Consider the following 16942-nt stretch of genomic DNA (forward strand, 5'->3'; position numbering starts at 1 on the left):
CAAAGCAGTGATGTCTCCAAAAACACATTTTTGTGGTTTTATGAAAACGGCTACCTGAGTAGGTTGGGCAGACGTTACAAGAGCACCATCAGCACCAAGAATGATCTGCAAAGAAATAGCTTCTTGCCCTCCAAAGCTGACAGGTAACTGAGGGCAACAGGAAGAGGAGGATGCAAGGGACTGCAGACAAACGGGGGGAATGGAGGCGCTTCAGTGTGTGGTGGTGAGGTGTGAGACTGAACTGAGAGCCCAAAGAGGGGCAGGGATGGCAGAAAAAAGCTCTCTCTCCTCAAGCTATCAAACTTGGTACCTTTTCTAAAATTTACCCGGAGTGCTCTTGACTTTCACATGTCCATCAATAAATGACAAAACCATTACTAGAAAAAGAGTAAGGAAAAGAGAGTAAGGAAATGTGAGTTTTAAAAAAGAGTAGAAGAACAGAGAAAGAAAAAGTTTTTTAAAAAAAAGTTTAAAAAAATTCCTACATAACCAGGCACAGATTAATTTTGTCAGCTCTGCTCCAAGAGCAAGGGGCTTCACAGCAGTTCCAGGGATGCAAACCACGACTGCTAGAGTCTCACCATCCTCTGTGGCCCCCCCCTTCCCCATGTGTTCTTGCCCTTTCCTCAAAACCCATCACACCAGCCCCCCAAACACTCCTGTACCCTCACCAACTCTTTCAACGCTTGCCAAAAGTAAAATGAAAAAATGCATCACTAGTATCATGTACGCAAACACTTTATAAGTGCATATTTTATTCTATTACCTGAAACAACTCAATGCCTATGGACACACTCAGTTGGAACAGGTTATCCTATGGACTTAGGAGATCATTATGTTTTAATGTGCAGGAACAGAGAGAAATAGTCATATAAGTGGAGACCTTGTTTCTTTTCTTTAAATATTATTTAAATAAATAAGGCTTATTTTCTCCTTTAGAATATGCTGACACTTAGAGTATGTGAAACAAGCAAACACTAGTCAGCACGTAGTAAACATATACAGATAGAATAAATGCCTTTGAAGGGTGGTGAACGGGATTTATTTTCAGAGGCACTCATGTGAAAAGTGGTCACTACAACAAAAATGGAACACTATCCTGCAAAGATAAGTATTTTTTATTTATTTTGTGAGCTGAATGCCTGGCATGCTAAACCCCATTTTATCCTTTAATAAAAAGAAACATGTAATTTAGAAATAGGTTCTAGAGCTTAATATTATAAACTGCTTTTTGTAATTGTTTATGACTGCTATATCAATTTGCTAGAAACCAACGTGCAGACTTCAACTCTTTGCTAAAACAGCGTGGGAGAAATCAAAGAAGTCAACTATTCTTCCTTCAGCAAAGACAGTACCAAAAGCATGACTCTAGTTTAAAAAAAATAAAATCTAAAAATGGAACATTTTTATTACAGAACTGCCTATCACTGTCAGAATGCTTGAACTCCCCTCCCCTCACAGAGGACCTCTGGCCACATCAGCTGAAAAGTTCTATTTGGCCAACATGTCTACTGAATTGTGAACAGGTTTCCAAACAAATGGCTAAATCTAGAGTTCAGTGACATCCATGGAACCCCACTGAAAATGGGTAAATGGGAAAATATGAAGACAGTGTGTTTTAACTGCACTTAATCAAGAAAGAATTTGGCTGCAGAGTATTTACTACTTGTGACAGTTTGCACATGGAAAGCGATTTCTGAAAGCCTGGCTGACTTTGCCTCTGACATCCGTGACAAAAATCTTTACGCTTGTAACATGGAAAAAGTATTACTTTGCAAGTCACTGAAATGCAGTAAATATAGACTCATTTTCATAGAACAATAGTTCAGAGTAGAAAAGCAATTTATAATATTATATTTCAAAAAATGCATGCAACATCCAGTGTAAATGCTAAAGTAAAACACATAGTCCTCCTCCCTTCCCCATGCCCAATTCATATTTTTACAAAATGAAAAAAGATTACTCACTCTGTCACGACGGCTGGCTATTTCTGCTTTAATCTGATATGGGTCATATTTGGTATTAGTTGAAAATCCAGAGAATGCTAAACAGATGGAAAACAGCATTTTACATTATTTTTTTTTCTTCTTTAATATGCTTGTTAAGATGTGGCACTATTTAATAGACCATAGCATTCATTCTTTGTGTTACAAGTCACTAGGTTTTAAAATAACCCTCTGTACTAAAGTACAAATGAAGAATTACCTTTGGCCTGCCTGAATTTTTTTTTGTCCTCAACAACAACAAAAATTGTATATAGTAGCACTGCATATTGCCTAAAAGCAACTAGCTTCCATGACAGGAGGGTGGCATTTACTGATGCAAGCAATTTGTGCAACATTAACAATTGCTAATTGCTTCCTACGTATGTTGAACTGAGAGTATGTTAGAGACTAAAGTAACAAAACTATTGTCAGAATAAAATTCAATCAGCTACAGAGAGAAGTTGCCTCCTAAAGCAACAGTGTAGGGAACCGACATAGAGATCAATCTCTGGCAAGTGAGATCTTAACACAGTGTATCTAGAGTCAGGCAATGATTTCAAGCTGTGGCATTACAAGCTAAATAAATCCTAGGCAGATGAAGTAAAGGTCCTAGAGGATAGGCTAGGCAAGACCAACCATGATTTATCGAGTGAGCCATTCACAGCAGCACTGGCCCCCTGCAAAAGGCCTGGTATGTGAGTGGATGGGGTTGTGCTGTTAGACCTACCATCCTTTTGTAGAGCTGAAGGCTGCTGCTTTAAAACCCATATTCGTGTCTGCGTTGCACTGAGCCTTTCAACTCTCGAAAGAATACTGCAACGCCAAGGTCATGTCAAGCATGCAGGAACTTGCCAAAATGAGTAGTCATGCCTGGATTAATTCTCTAAATCCAGGATTTTCTATGGATTTTTTTTTTTTTTTTTTTAAAACAGTGCTGATCACAACTGAGTCACAGAACTGCTGCATGGGCACCTCCCTGCCAACCCACAACCGCTGAGCTCACACCACCTCCCACTCATGAGCACACGACACTGAGTCAATGGCAGCACCCACAAACAAAAAGGAGGAAAACAGTTTGTGAAGTTTTAGTTCTTTTAACACAACAGACTGAAACAAGTGATGGTGGAGGCAGGAATATTTGCAATATAAGCACCCAACTTTGGCCATCTAATTGCACTCGAATCAGGAGCCTAAGATTTCGGTAAAATAAATGGAGAAGCATCCATCCCAGAATGGAGTGGAGGAGCTGAATTAAGAAAACACAAGTGGAGAAGCCTTGGGGAATCTGAGCTGACAGCATGATTAATCCCCAAAGGGATTTTTAATTTTTTTTGGTAAATATATCATCTGACTAATCAGTCCATCCCATTTTCTCAAAACAGATGCATATGATCTTAAACCAATATAAAATATTAACATATCTGTAGAAAATTATTTTTTCACCTCAAAACAAGTGAAAGGTTTCATTAAATGATTTTACAGTATCTGACTATCAATTCCAGATATACCTAAAAAAACCCCAAACCTATCAGAAGACTGAGAAACATAAAAGTCAATGGACATAGCATTTGCATTCATGCTACAGATAAGCCCCAATTTTGTCATTTTCAGTCACATTTTGTTGCTGTTTCCAAGAGCTTTAAAAATATGAAAAACAGGTTATATTTTTCTAGTATATTATCTTCAACAGAAGTTTCTTTCTGAATATTCACCTGAAGTAATTCAACAAAATATCCCACAGAACTACTGCAAATTTTCAAAACAAAAAGCCCAAGCTCCTAGAAAAGTATTGTAATAAATGTGTATTTTGATTTTATAATCTAAATAAATACTGATGACACTATCTTTTACCCTATTCCAAGTCTTTAAACAGTAGTTAAACACTCTTTAAACAATAATTTCTTTTTTAAAATTTCTTTTTCTCAATAAGAAAAAAATTTAACCTTTCTTAATAATTCTTAAGAAACTTGAACATAACAGGAAGAAATAAGACTAGTCACAGCTGTTCAGTTATGTCACAAACTAAATCACCGAATACATATATTTAAAACTAAGCAAAAAGATGAGATAATCCCACTTCAACAGTGAAAGAACACTTGGTCAAGACCATCTGGGACACCTCAGCCCTAGAAAACATCTTCTATTCAGGATTTTGGCATACATATGAATTACCTTGGATCAATAAATACCACTGGATGAGTAGCTAAACGCTTCTATCCAGATGCCTGCTTTAACCGCCCCCTCCAGCCAGGTTTCTTGAACATTTTCAGAAAGGGCTAAGCAGATCTTCCCATACTTGGCATTTACCAGCAAATCCTGCAGTTAAACAATCGCTGTACACACAGCAGCCACTGAAAAGCCAGCAGCGCAGTGAAACTCCACTACATTTCCATGTGGCTGGTGGGTATATCCATCTGATACACTTCTTTGAACTAGACTGACTCTTCAGCAAAGACACCTTTTCCTGTTGCACCAGCCAACAGCCATGACAGTGGTGCAACAACTTCAGGTTTCAAAAAAAGTGTATAATCTACTCCAAGCTACCAGAGACATCTGAAGAATGAAAAGGGCAGGAAATCAAGGGTCTATGACCTACACCACCAGCATTAGGATCAGGGACTGGCATTCAAGAACAAGGTGCACTAATTAAACACTGCTTCCTACTTCATGGTCAGAGATACTCTTGATCACAACACCTCATCCCTAACTCTTTACAGAAATCGATAAAGCGACCATGGATTCTCAGAAGCCTTCCCCTAAGATGATGGTTCCCTCCCATGTCGAGGGTAAAATAATATATGAATTTAGGAGTGCAAGTAGGTGGCTGGTCCAGCAACATTCAGTCTTGTCTTTGTTACCTTGCATGAAGCATCACTACAGCTGGCTCCAAGATGGTTAGAGATGCTAGCGGGAACATATCCCTGTTTAATGTTAAAAAGGCATATTCTAATAGACCTAACAGGAAATGGAAGTCCCTGAATAGCAGTTAAACGATAGTGCCTCACTTCTGTAGTCAGGATCTTCATTCAGAGGAGAACCAGACGATGGAAGCACTTCACACTATTTCTTACACCACATGTTGTGAGAGGCAGGTGGGTAAATCAAGAAAAGACTAGTAAACTCACAGCTGGCATAAGAACGGCTGTCATCCTCACACATTTTGTGCAATTGTTGGTATTCTTCTTGGGCTAGTTCAAAACGCTGCTGCTTTACTTGGTAAATCTCTTTCTTGGCATTGAGTGCCTCCTGGGCAACTATTAAATATTCCTTTAGCATGCGTTCCTGCTCCCTTCTCCATTGCTCCCTTGGGTCCTCGATTTGTGTGAGCTCTGAGGAGAAAAGCATAAAAAAACAAAAAAAGAATAAATTGTAAGACACTTCAGCCTACAAAGTACAAATTATTTTAAGGTCTGTTCTCAACTAGCACACCTAACACTACATTGCTCAAAATCACTCCAGCCTGGACAAGAAGTAGTAAGGACACAGAGTGGAAGAACAGGGAAAGCCCTTCCAAATATAAAAGGCATTTAAATTTGATTCTTTTCTTTACAAATTAGAGTAAACCCAAAGAAAACAGTGTTTTGGCTCTAACTTTCCCTCGTAGCCAACTTCAAAATTCTGAGAACTACCTAAAACCCCAGAACCATGTAGGAGCGTGAAAGGTATCTCAATGGTTAACCCATAACTCTATAAACGGTTGGAACAACCTTAGAGATACTACATACAACTTTACAAGTATAAGTCCTGAAAGGTCAGTGACTACACCTGTGTAACTAAGGAGAATAAGGTCATTCAACAGAAGTTAGCATTTTAATCTCAAATCCATAAAAGCATTTAAAACGGTTCTTTTTTGATCTTAAGAAACAGCACTCTCATGCTTTCCCTTTCCAGGATTTAGAACAGTTCGTATTCAAACACAATAAAAAATAGGTTTCCAGTACAAACTCTTTCCCATATATATGGATTTTCAAAGTTATTACCATGCAACAGTATCTTTGCAGTTGCAAAGACACTGGAGGAGGACACATACATTAAAAACCTAAAAAATTATTGGTTCATTTGTTTTCTTTTTGTGGTGATGCTCAAGCTAGCAAATATGTTTTACATGAGGATGTCCATGTAAAGTCTTGTGTTTAAGTGAATGTTAATTTCTGATGATTGAGGCTCTACCAGTAAGAAGTTGCTGCAGATGCAATGTCAGTGTTCAAAGCAATGACAGAACCTGCAGCACAGTCAGGAGGTAAACACCTGGTCATTTTTTCCAAACTTTGTTTCTGACAAGAGATGAAAGCCAGTTATGTTTTGTATTATCTTGTGTATGTAAGTCAGTATATTGGTGTCAGTGTTGAAACAAGAAACTTATATAAAAGATTTAGCCCAACACATTAAGAACTCCAATGGTGTCAGGGTCATGCTAGCAGCTCTACCATTTGAGAGCCATCTGAAAAGTACATAAACAAAACCACGAAGCTCATCTATGAACAGTACTTCCAACAGATTTGTATATTAGGTTTCTAATAAGCTTTTCTCGCAACAGCTGTAACATTTCTCTCCCCACAACTCCTCACATTGCAAGAATATAAAGACTGTCCCTGTAGTTGTGCAATTTCTCCCCACTTCCCAGGGAACCTCGATTCCCAGCAGCACCTTCTGGCTCCAATGCCCCCAGACTACCTCTGCAGCCCAGGACAGGATGTGCTGTGGCTTGTTCCAGTCTCCATAAATCCTTCTCTGCACGTAGGGCAAGCAGAAGCAAACAGAGTTCACATTGCAGCCCATCCTTTACTGACAGCATGGTAATTTGCAGTGCTATCTCATCTGTCCGTAAGTATTCCTGAAATCTGTGCAAATTTAATATTCCTAAAACTGCTAATCCCCTATGGAAACTATGCAGAAATTAATAAATATTTATAAGACAGAAAAGGTGGATCCTAGTAAGTGTCTCTTTTTTAATAGGAAATTAATCGTTCTAATCTCAATAAACAGCCATGGCTAAAATGTTATGTTGTATCACACATTAATTTTCTGAGGTCTTATACTACAGGACACTGCATCTCTTACCAAATTGTTTCAGAAGGTTTCTCAAAAGCTAGCAGCGTTCTTCTGAGGCAGAAAACTTCTTCAGTACAGTAGTAACATTCTCTTCTGTTTTATAAAGTACAGAGGCTTCCCTTTGCCCTGGATTTCTACACAAGTTTGCCATGTAACAACACAACTAAAGCTACATTGTATGATAAAATTCACTTTCTTAATTTCTCTATAACCAATTAAAACAAAACAAAACACCCCACCACCCCAAAATCCCCACTACAGTAATTCAAGAACAGCCCCAGACAAACGCAGAGAATATATTATTCTCTCACTGGGGAATGCCCAACTGGTTAAAGGAGACTTCAAAGGCTCCCAAGACTCTGAGGAGGAGGGAAAGGAATTCTGCGGCTGGCAGCCGCCAAGGTTTTTAAGCAATGGTTGGACAAGAGCCAAGAGCAGCTTAGTAAGGGTGTCAACAAAGTACTGAATTTAGAGAACAAGATGGAGATCAGGGTTGGAAGCACCATTGAGATTTACAGAAGATTCCTCTGTTCCCGGAGTTTTTCAATATAAATGGAAAGTTATTGCCTAGAAATCTTTTTATTACTTTTTGGGTAAACAAACATAGCAAGAGGCTTGGAAAAATCAGATGTATTACTGTTTTCTTTTAAAAGGTGGAAGGGCAAAAAGCTTGAGATGGTGCATAAAGCATGAGAGGTCCCTGGTAAGCATAATGCTAGAAAGACTCTCTTTGAATTATCCCTTGCGTTTTCTCACAATATATCTTGAAACCAAAGCACTTCTAACTGTTTTGTCAATTAACACAGAACTCCAATGCTGTATAAAGCATTTAACCTGGTCAGCCACAAAAGGCAGTCGGAATGTTTTGATGTGGAAGTTGCCATTCCAAGTATTTTAGACATAGTTCAGAATACAATGTAAGGGAGTCATTTCAGAAAAATTTTTCTTCAGTTCCTACACCATCTCTGCCACTTGCCTGACACCATCTCATGACACACGATTGTCTACTCATTAGTTCTCACTTCTACAAAGGAGGTTAATGCAGTCTTGATTGGTACCTTTGTTATCCACAGTTTAAAATTGGACCGAGTATCCTACCAATTTTTGAATAATGATTATCCAGCTATAATATCAACTCTTGTCTTCCCTCTGAATATAAATCTCGCTTGTATATGCAAGCGCTGTATTAGCCTAAGGGTGACAAACCCATTTTGCTGTGACGGTTGAATTACCATTTAGGATAATATCTGTGGGCTGCAAGTAATTAGTTATCATGAAAGAGACAAATTTTGCAACCTTGTTAATTGCAGAATGATTCCTTTCCCTCAGTTCAGTACTGGCCCTATAATGTTTCCATCCTTCTGTTTATATATTACCTTTACTTAATTCCCAATATGATTAGTTTCTTCTCTTTCTGGGCCTTCCCACTGAGCATTTAGGAATTCAACTTCTCTCTGCAAAGACTCTCTTCTACAGTTTTTGCTCTCAACTGCACAGAAAAAACACGCGAGCCAGATCTGACATGCCTACAATGATTAATATCCTTTCTGTAAGTTCAAACTTGATGTTTGTGGTAAAGCCACTAATAACAAAGTCTGAAAAGCAAAAGGGAGTGATTTCTTTTGCATGCGATGGTGATTGTTATTCCTATCAAAGATGCCTACCAGTAGGATGCTTTAGTAGCTTTTTTAGTTGCAGCATTGCAATGGGAGTTCATGTTCTACTCACTACCTATAGGGACTCCTAAAGCCTTCTACAAAGTTCAAGAAAAAAAGAAAATTGCCAATATCCTCATTTGTACTTTTACTAATATGTGCATTCACGCACACGTACATATGTTGGTGCAAGTGTACTCCATTACTGTACTCCGATGTAAACCTCACTTTGTCTTAAACTTCAACATTAACTAAAGTTACCATGACAGTTTAAAGAGCAATCATCATTAAGCTACTACTTCTTTTAAACAGAGTTATTGTAAGAATTACCTAACAGTCTGTATTTATTGCCTTTCAATTGTCTTGGCTACCTATCTTTATGATCGGTGCATTAACAGCTCTTTAAAGCTTATTATTTAATTTGCAATCTTTGTTAATTTCACAACATATAAGTACCCATGTGGGTCAAACAATATCATGGGAACATTTGTTATTCTGTTGGGATTTTATTTAAATAAGTAATTGTGAAACCACAATACACAAGTAATTCCAATGATGGCAGGAAGCCAAACTCTATTTCTACACTTTTATTTTTTAATTGACTAGATTTTAAGTAGATAGTATTGAGGTTGTTTTTGCAGATTATACTATTTACCATTGCTGTGATAGCCCATATAACTACCACCTTCTCTTCTCCCTCCCCACCAACTGCCAATTGCCACAATATTGAAAGCATTCACTCATTGGCGATAAGAAGCTTAATGATAGCAGCACAACAGTAACAGCAGCAGCAGTACAAAGCTGTAAAGATAAGACTTTTTTTTAAAAGTAGAACTGGCAAATGTGCCAGACAGTGGCAATAGAAAGCTCAGCAATAGTCCAAAGGGGAAAACATTGGAAATTTCTCCATCTTAGTTTCCAAAAGGGACATCTGTTGTCTTTTTGATAGCACTTTGTACTGTATTAAAGCATAAAACATACATTGCTTAAGAGAGGATGAGAATATTGTATTACATTGTGCTTCTAATTAAAAATCAGCACCTTCAGAATGTATTTTGCTTTTCAATATAGAAGAGTGAACTACGGTTGACTAGAAAAAGAGGAAATACAAGAGTATAGGACGAAAATCTTAACTGACATGTGACAAAAAGCAACAACAAAATTACTGATACTCCACAGTATGACAAAGCAAAACAAAAGAGTTTTATACACTCTAACTCGATCATAATTTGTAAAATTCTTTACAAATGGAAGAAGGATTGTGCCCCCATTTGAAAGAAAGAAAACAGATACTGCAAGAAATTACTTGCATGCATTTTCTCACTGTAGCATGAGGTGCATAAATGCCATCGGAAACAAAGCTAGTGCCACCAGTTAACATCAGCTTGCTAGGATTTCTCAAAATAATCATACATCTACTCACGATTTATGTGGTCCATATAATAAACTCCAATCTGTTGATCGTAAACAGTTTCCCATCCTAAAGGAAGCTCATCACCGACACAGTCAGCAAATGTCAATGGCTTTGTAATCCTGCAAAAATAAAAATAACACAAATAAATACAAAAGGTGCAGAGTTTACAGTGCAATGAATGTTATTACACATTTTGAAGATACCTCCATCATTTGATCACAAACTAGTTATGCTGCTGAGGAATGTGCTAATTACAAACATACAGTTTCAAAATAAAATTTCATTTAAATATGCTGACAGATACTCCCCAAACAGGTAAGACAAGCTTCTCCCTTCAAGTTGCTATGTTTAACAGTTTAATTACAATGGCATGCAGTCCTGCCAGTTTTTCTCCCATATTGCAAAGAACACAAACCTGAAGCTGGAGTTCACTGATGCTAAAAATTACTAGAAGCTTTATAGGCTTTAACTTCTTTAAGGTGTCAAAGCAGTATAATTGTTTATCCTTAAAAAAAATGAAATCAAATTTTAAGAAAGCACTATAAACCAGATTTCTCCTCTTTTCAATTATACATTTCCAACTACTAATGATAATCTCTTGGTCCAGACCCATCCAAAGTAATTCTGCTCTCTCAAAACGAAGAGAGACAAACAAATGTCTCCAAAGAATTCCAAAGCCATTAGAGCAGACATAGTAACTAATAAGTAACAGCATTACTATCTAGCAGCTTAAAATATCACACCCCTTGCTAGGCAAAATCTTGATAGGCCAGTGGGTTATAGAAAGCCAAAACAGCTATTTCGATTTTCAATTTATTGACAGGAACGTTGAAGATACTGGGTTACAAATTCTAGAGAAAGACTCTAAACTAACACTGTTCTGGAACATCAAGGTATATAAAAAAAACTAGGATGAACAATGATGTAAATAAAAAATCCTTAACATTCAGTGGAATCGCATCTATTTCCCAAGTCATCGTTTTCATCATTACTTAACCCCTAAAATAATGTTTTCCTCTAAAAGCTGCCACAAAATTCCTTTACAAAAAAGCTATTAATATAGTAATTTCAATTATACATGGGATATAGATCCAACACCTTCAACGTTTATTTGTTGAGGCATTTCCAATACCTAGAATGATGATGATAGCTTTTCAAAGATTAAATAACATGCATTAATTTAGGAACTGACTTATGTTCAGCATAACCTATGGCATAATACTGTTTGGCGTAAAATGGAAATTCCATTTGTATGTTACAATACCCAATTAAGGTTTCCTGACACCAGATTCGGACTATGTGTACAAGTACACTGGGGAGTAGAGAGATCACTGGGACTGGTAATTGCACTTCATCTGATAACACCTCTACAAAACAATAACTTTGTCTGAACTAAAACATGTTTGTCTTTGAACTAGAAGTCCTTCTCCACCCCAAAACAAAATCAACCAGAAGAATCCAATAGTGAAGACTTGAAATGATGGAAATACTACTATATTCTAGCTATTCCAATGGTCCAGTAAGCACACCATTCAACCACTAACAAAAAGCACATAACTTTGCACACAGCAAACAGAAAAACTGCATTTACCTGTCTCCTAAAACTATTTTAGTATTCTTGAGATTAAAGTGTTCAAGATTAACTGTAGAAGAATAAAAAAATCATATCCTCACTAGCTTAAATATAATGTTTGAACAGCTCTGCACAACAGTACAAAGATCAAGTTATTTAGGTCAAATAATAAAGAGCCTGATCATATGCTATGGATTCTCAAACATGTATAAACAGTTTAGTAAGATGAAGATGTACATAAACTTGAACACCACTGTTTAAAGTAAAAATTTTCCATTACTGACAAATACGTAGTTTACATCATGTAATCATGCAAATCCAAAGCTGCTGTATTCAAGAAAGAAAATGTTACTATGGACTGGCACATGGATTCTTTCAGTAATTCATCTAGCAGTCAGGCAGACCAAATATTGCCAAAATAGTTCTGCTCTCCCTGGAATTCAGTCAAATATTAAAAATATAACATGCAGCATTTTTTTCTTAAACTCTCATGGTTTTGTTCTGAAGATATCATGTTTACAATTTCTCAAAGTAGTCTAGACATGGGCTCCTAAATTACCACACTATAGACAAGATTTTCTTTGGAATGAGTTATGAGACATGCTTGCTTGCTATACAAACACACCCTCACCCTTTATTCGTAAATAAAACCTGCACATGATACTCTAACCTTTCACACTACAAGAACTTCAATTCAATGCTGTGATCCCACCAGGGCTCAGACTTCCAGGACAAGGACAACACTCACTTACTGGAAAAGGGAGACTGAAGAAAGCCAATGCATCTGGTCTAACCAGTTTTCATTCCAATGTTATAAAGCCTGCATGAACAGTTTAATTAATGGTTTTGAAGGAAACCTTGCAAGAAAAAGAACACATAAAAAGCTGTCTTCCAGATACTCAGACCATTAACAACTTCATGTTGCTCATTTTAAACTATACTCAAAGCTCCTCCAAACTGGATTCCCTTCAAAGCACAACGTCACATTGATTCTCAATTCAGTCACATTTATATCTATTTAGTTTGAACGTTCTTCATTCAATTCATCTACGTCAAAACATGCAACGCTTAAACTACAAATTGGAAGTTTCTCCCTGTGTTTTGCCCTGGTTTAACTAAGTCAACTGAAAAAAATATGTTTCTGGTTTAACCAGCACAACCTTCAGGACAAGATTTTTTTTTTTTCCCCAGCTAGGGAAACTAAGGGTTTCCAGAATAACAAAGAAAAAATGGAACAGATGCAGATATGGATATTGGAGGTCAGCCACAAATTACAGCAGTAGACTGCTGAAATTAACTATCTTCTGGAAGTACAGCTTGACTCTCTGTTTTTTTTAATTAGCTTAAGCACTGTAAAACAGGACAGGTCTTTTCTGCTTCTATATAAAGAATTGTACAAGGTACAAGTACATCTGTTAAAACATTTCAAAGTATTAAAATAAAGACAAAAAAAATTTTTTGAAGCATTATAAAGACAAAGACAGAATAAAAATGCTGCCATCTTTAATTAAATAAAAAACAGGGCTGCCCTGAACTATGCTATTCACAGTAGTAAAGAATAACTAAAGCATTTTATCTGTTCCCAGTGATCATCTCCTGTCCCCCCCAAGACAACTGGTAGACACTAATAAGAAGATTCTGAACTTCCAGCTGAAGACAGAATTCCTCTGGGACCAGAGGAAACATTAACTGGTTGCAGCCCCTGGATCTACAGCCCACGTACAAGTGACAGTCGTCCACGGGGGCCAATCTTGCATATATCAAAGAACCAACCATAACTTCAGATTAACTGATTTGCTGATTCTTCGTTATCTTGAGACGTTTATCCTTTCCAAAAGTAATGATGGTCTTCAGTCATTAGGCACCTAATCTTTTTAGACACTGAAACCCTTCAAAAGCAAATACAGAAACAGGTAAGAAAGCTTCCATAACCCAAATCCTGCACACCAAGCTGAGAGAAAAATTTTTAAGCATTGTCATGCGCCTTGGATCTGTCACCACTAACTCTACCGAAATTAAGTGTTTTCATTAAGAAGAAATGGAAGTCTGCTATTTGCATGCAGTAAAACAGACGTATCTGAAAACCCAAGTTTTAATATTTTCTCTGCATCAATTATCAAGCTAAACAGTTAGAATACAGAAATCAAACTACAAAATAAAACCAAGCAGTTGAATAAAACTGTTTCTGACTAAGAGGTGTTTTTTCTCCTCCTTGCATATTTATTTTGTATCTTTATCCATTACCCATACACAGAAGGATTCCAGAATACATTACCACATTCTGAACAAGCGGCAGCAACAGATATTTCTTGAATGCATCAGTTCATGGCAGGGAGTGGGTGGGAAGGAGCAAAGACGACAGCAAAAGGCAATAGTTAAATACCATTTTAGATAAGTTACTGCAAAACTGCTCTCAGCTTTAGTATACTTTGTTAACAGAATCTAATTTCAACCTCCAAAGCCACCACAGAAAACCTCAACCTTTAAATAATAAAAGGAACACTTCAGGGTTCAAAGAAAAGGCATACTTCAACTCTCCAAAACACAGTCTGACCAATAGCATGGGACAGCCATTTCATTGTCATGGATTTTCAAAAACAGAACCAGATCACTAAAAACACAAGGCATCAGTACATACTGGATAAGATCGTCAGTCTTCCCATGGCCCTGATGCCACATCAGAGGGCCCTGGCTGCCTGAAACCCCCAGGTCTAATTGAGCAAAACGTCCCCTGGGAGGAACTAAATTAAGACAAACAGAGCCTGTTTTTGCAAGATCTTGGACAGGAAATCAAAAAGGTGTTTCCAAAGTAGAAATGCCGCTGCAAACTAGCTGCTATCCCTCAGACAACGTCTAGATGCCTGAATTACATCCAGGGTCACCATATCTTCCAAAGCGGGCCTGGATTAAGAGGAAAGCACTAAACAAGGACTAATTATGAAAAAGAACCACCAAATTCTGAAGAAAAGCAATCATTTGTAGGGGAGATGGAAGGAAGGATGCAAGAACAGCAACTTCCAACGGTGCTTTTATTTCTGTTCATGATTTTGGTCAGGTTCAACAGCAGAGGCAGAAAGTGTCTAATAAAGTTTCATACTCCTCCACAGACAACTAAGAGAAACCTCTTAAATCTGATTTCAGTCTGAATGGCCATCTAATGGGATAGATGGTTTTGCCTGACAAATGCAAATTACAGGCTAGGAAACTTTATTAATTCATGTTACAGATCTGAAAAATACCAGGCAATTTAAAAAGGACTAACAGTGTAACTAGAAGAGAATTAAACATTCTGATAAATTTAGCAATAATTTATCCAAAGTACTATGCTGAGTATATTACTAAAGTGTCTGTCACAAGGGAAGAAACAGAGAAGGCAAAAAGAGAAATCATGCACACACTTAAAAGCTTTCAGCCAGACATTTTTTTCTTACCTCCTTTCAAACATGAATTTAAGCTACAACCATTGTTAAAAAATTCAACTAATCCTCTTATCTTGTATCATGGCTCTTATACCCTCCAACCGCGCAGCAAAAAAACACCCAAGAAATCAAGCAGGAATGGAAGATGGTTTTTTTGTTGTTTCACAGACACGAGCAAGAAGAGCTGTTTACACTGAAGGGGAGGATGGGGGTGGTGAGGGGGTGGGTGTTGGGGGTTGTTGTTATTTTATTTTAAAATAAATGCCCTGAAGAGAGCACCTCCTCCTCCGAGCAGGGCAGGCGCTCATCCCGTACACGCTGCCCAGCCGCCGAAGCGAGGAGCTCCCTACGCGGTTCAGAAACGGGCACGCACCAGCCAGAGCCACGCAGCCTCACCTCGCGGCAAAAAACACAAGCCAGGCACGGGCTGTTTGCGGCAAATGCCACCATGAAGTCCAGAACCTGTTACAGCACTCTGGAGCGCACCGTGGCTTTCCTCACTCTCTGTCCTCTATCACGGACCCAGCTCTTCTCAAGTAGCCAAGTCATAAAAACGAGATGGATTTTGAAATAAGGTTTGGCAAATTACATCCTGACTGCTTAGTCAAAAGTACAAAGTTCACTGAACTATATTTTCAAGACAAAAATACCTTACAAATTTTTTCTTAATCCAAATGATATATCTTCATTTTACTGCATAATTTAACCTCGAGTTCTGAATAAAATAACTTACTGAACTACTCAATCCTTCATTCAAATAAATCCACAATACAGGTGGCCAGACAGAAACTTGCACAAATGAGATTCTGTGCTCAGGACAAAGACTTAAAGAAGGTAACTTGTATGCAGAGTCACCACTGGGATACATTTCCCTTAGAAATAAAATGCTACCCTACAGCAAGGAAATAACAGCACCAGCTCTTCTAAAGGTCACTTGAAATTCAGTCTTTTTAAGACCACACTGTATTTTGCAGTAATTTTCATTCTTTTTTTAAAAAAACTTCAAATAAGTACATGAAAGAGCACTAATAGTGTCAAATCAGTGTATTTGCTTCAATTAATTTTACAGTAACATAAGCCAACACAGCATACATCAATGTGCAAAACAGAAGGCACAGGATGGCATTAGCCAGGCTACGGTAATGAATCAACATCTTTAAGTGTGGAGAAAAATGTGTGTTTGTTAGTAACTTTTAACTATTTTTTTTTCTTAATGGAAACAAGTGTTAACTACCTTTAACACATGGTATTACTAACCTGGACAACCTATGCCAAGACAGCTGACTAGCGTGTCCCTCCCACAAGTATCTGAGTTATTTGTCGATCACCACCTCCCGAGCCATGGTTTGCCACTGTTTACAGCATGACAAACAAGCTGGTGGCAATTCCTTTTAACCCCACTCTGTAAGGTACAGTGCTTCAGGAGCTGGTTAAAAAGCAGGTCCAACATCTGGGCAACAGGGCAGCATAGACGGCAACTTCGTCAGCCATCCTATTCCTCGGTCGCTAACTGCCCTTGTTTTACAGCCACCTGAGCTTATGTGGGTCAAGAAAACCAAGTGGTATCAGCTATCTACCTCTCTTGTGACCTCGTGCTGAAGAAAAACATGCAGGAAAAATGGAAATAACGTTATAAAAACTTAGTGGATGGACCAGAATGCACAAGCGCTCTATTTTGGCACCCAAAACCTGAATGGAATGATTTTGATGATTTGAAATGCTGTAGGCAACAAGTCCTGTGTTGTGCACTACAGTAAATCAACTGACTCCAAAAAGAATTCACTTTTTTATGCTAGGCAGTCCCTTTACATTTTTTTAAATCTCACTAACGCTTTTCTGATTAG

General features: G+C 37.7%; 1 protein-coding gene across 4 annotated transcripts in view; it reads right to left on the bottom strand.

Moving 5' to 3' along the window:
- Positions 1 to 16942, bottom strand: part of WWC3 (WWC family member 3) — a 103836-nt gene that overhangs the window by 55487 nt on the left and 31407 nt on the right. For all 4 annotated transcript variants that reach the window (XM_069770419.1, XM_069770417.1, XM_069770416.1 and 1 more), the window contains exons 2-4: positions 10116 to 10225; positions 5111 to 5314; positions 1968 to 2044 (exon numbers count right to left, since the gene is read on the bottom strand). In XM_069770419.1, the coding sequence (XP_069626520.1) occupies positions 1968 to 2044; positions 5111 to 5314; positions 10116 to 10225 (391 nt within the window). The remainder of the gene's footprint in view (positions 1 to 1967; positions 2045 to 5110; positions 5315 to 10115; positions 10226 to 16942) is intronic.

This window comes from Haliaeetus albicilla, chromosome 25, assembly GCF_947461875.1.
Source record: "Haliaeetus albicilla chromosome 25, bHalAlb1.1, whole genome shotgun sequence".
NCBI classification, from domain to species: Eukaryota; Metazoa; Chordata; class Aves; order Accipitriformes; family Accipitridae; genus Haliaeetus; species Haliaeetus albicilla.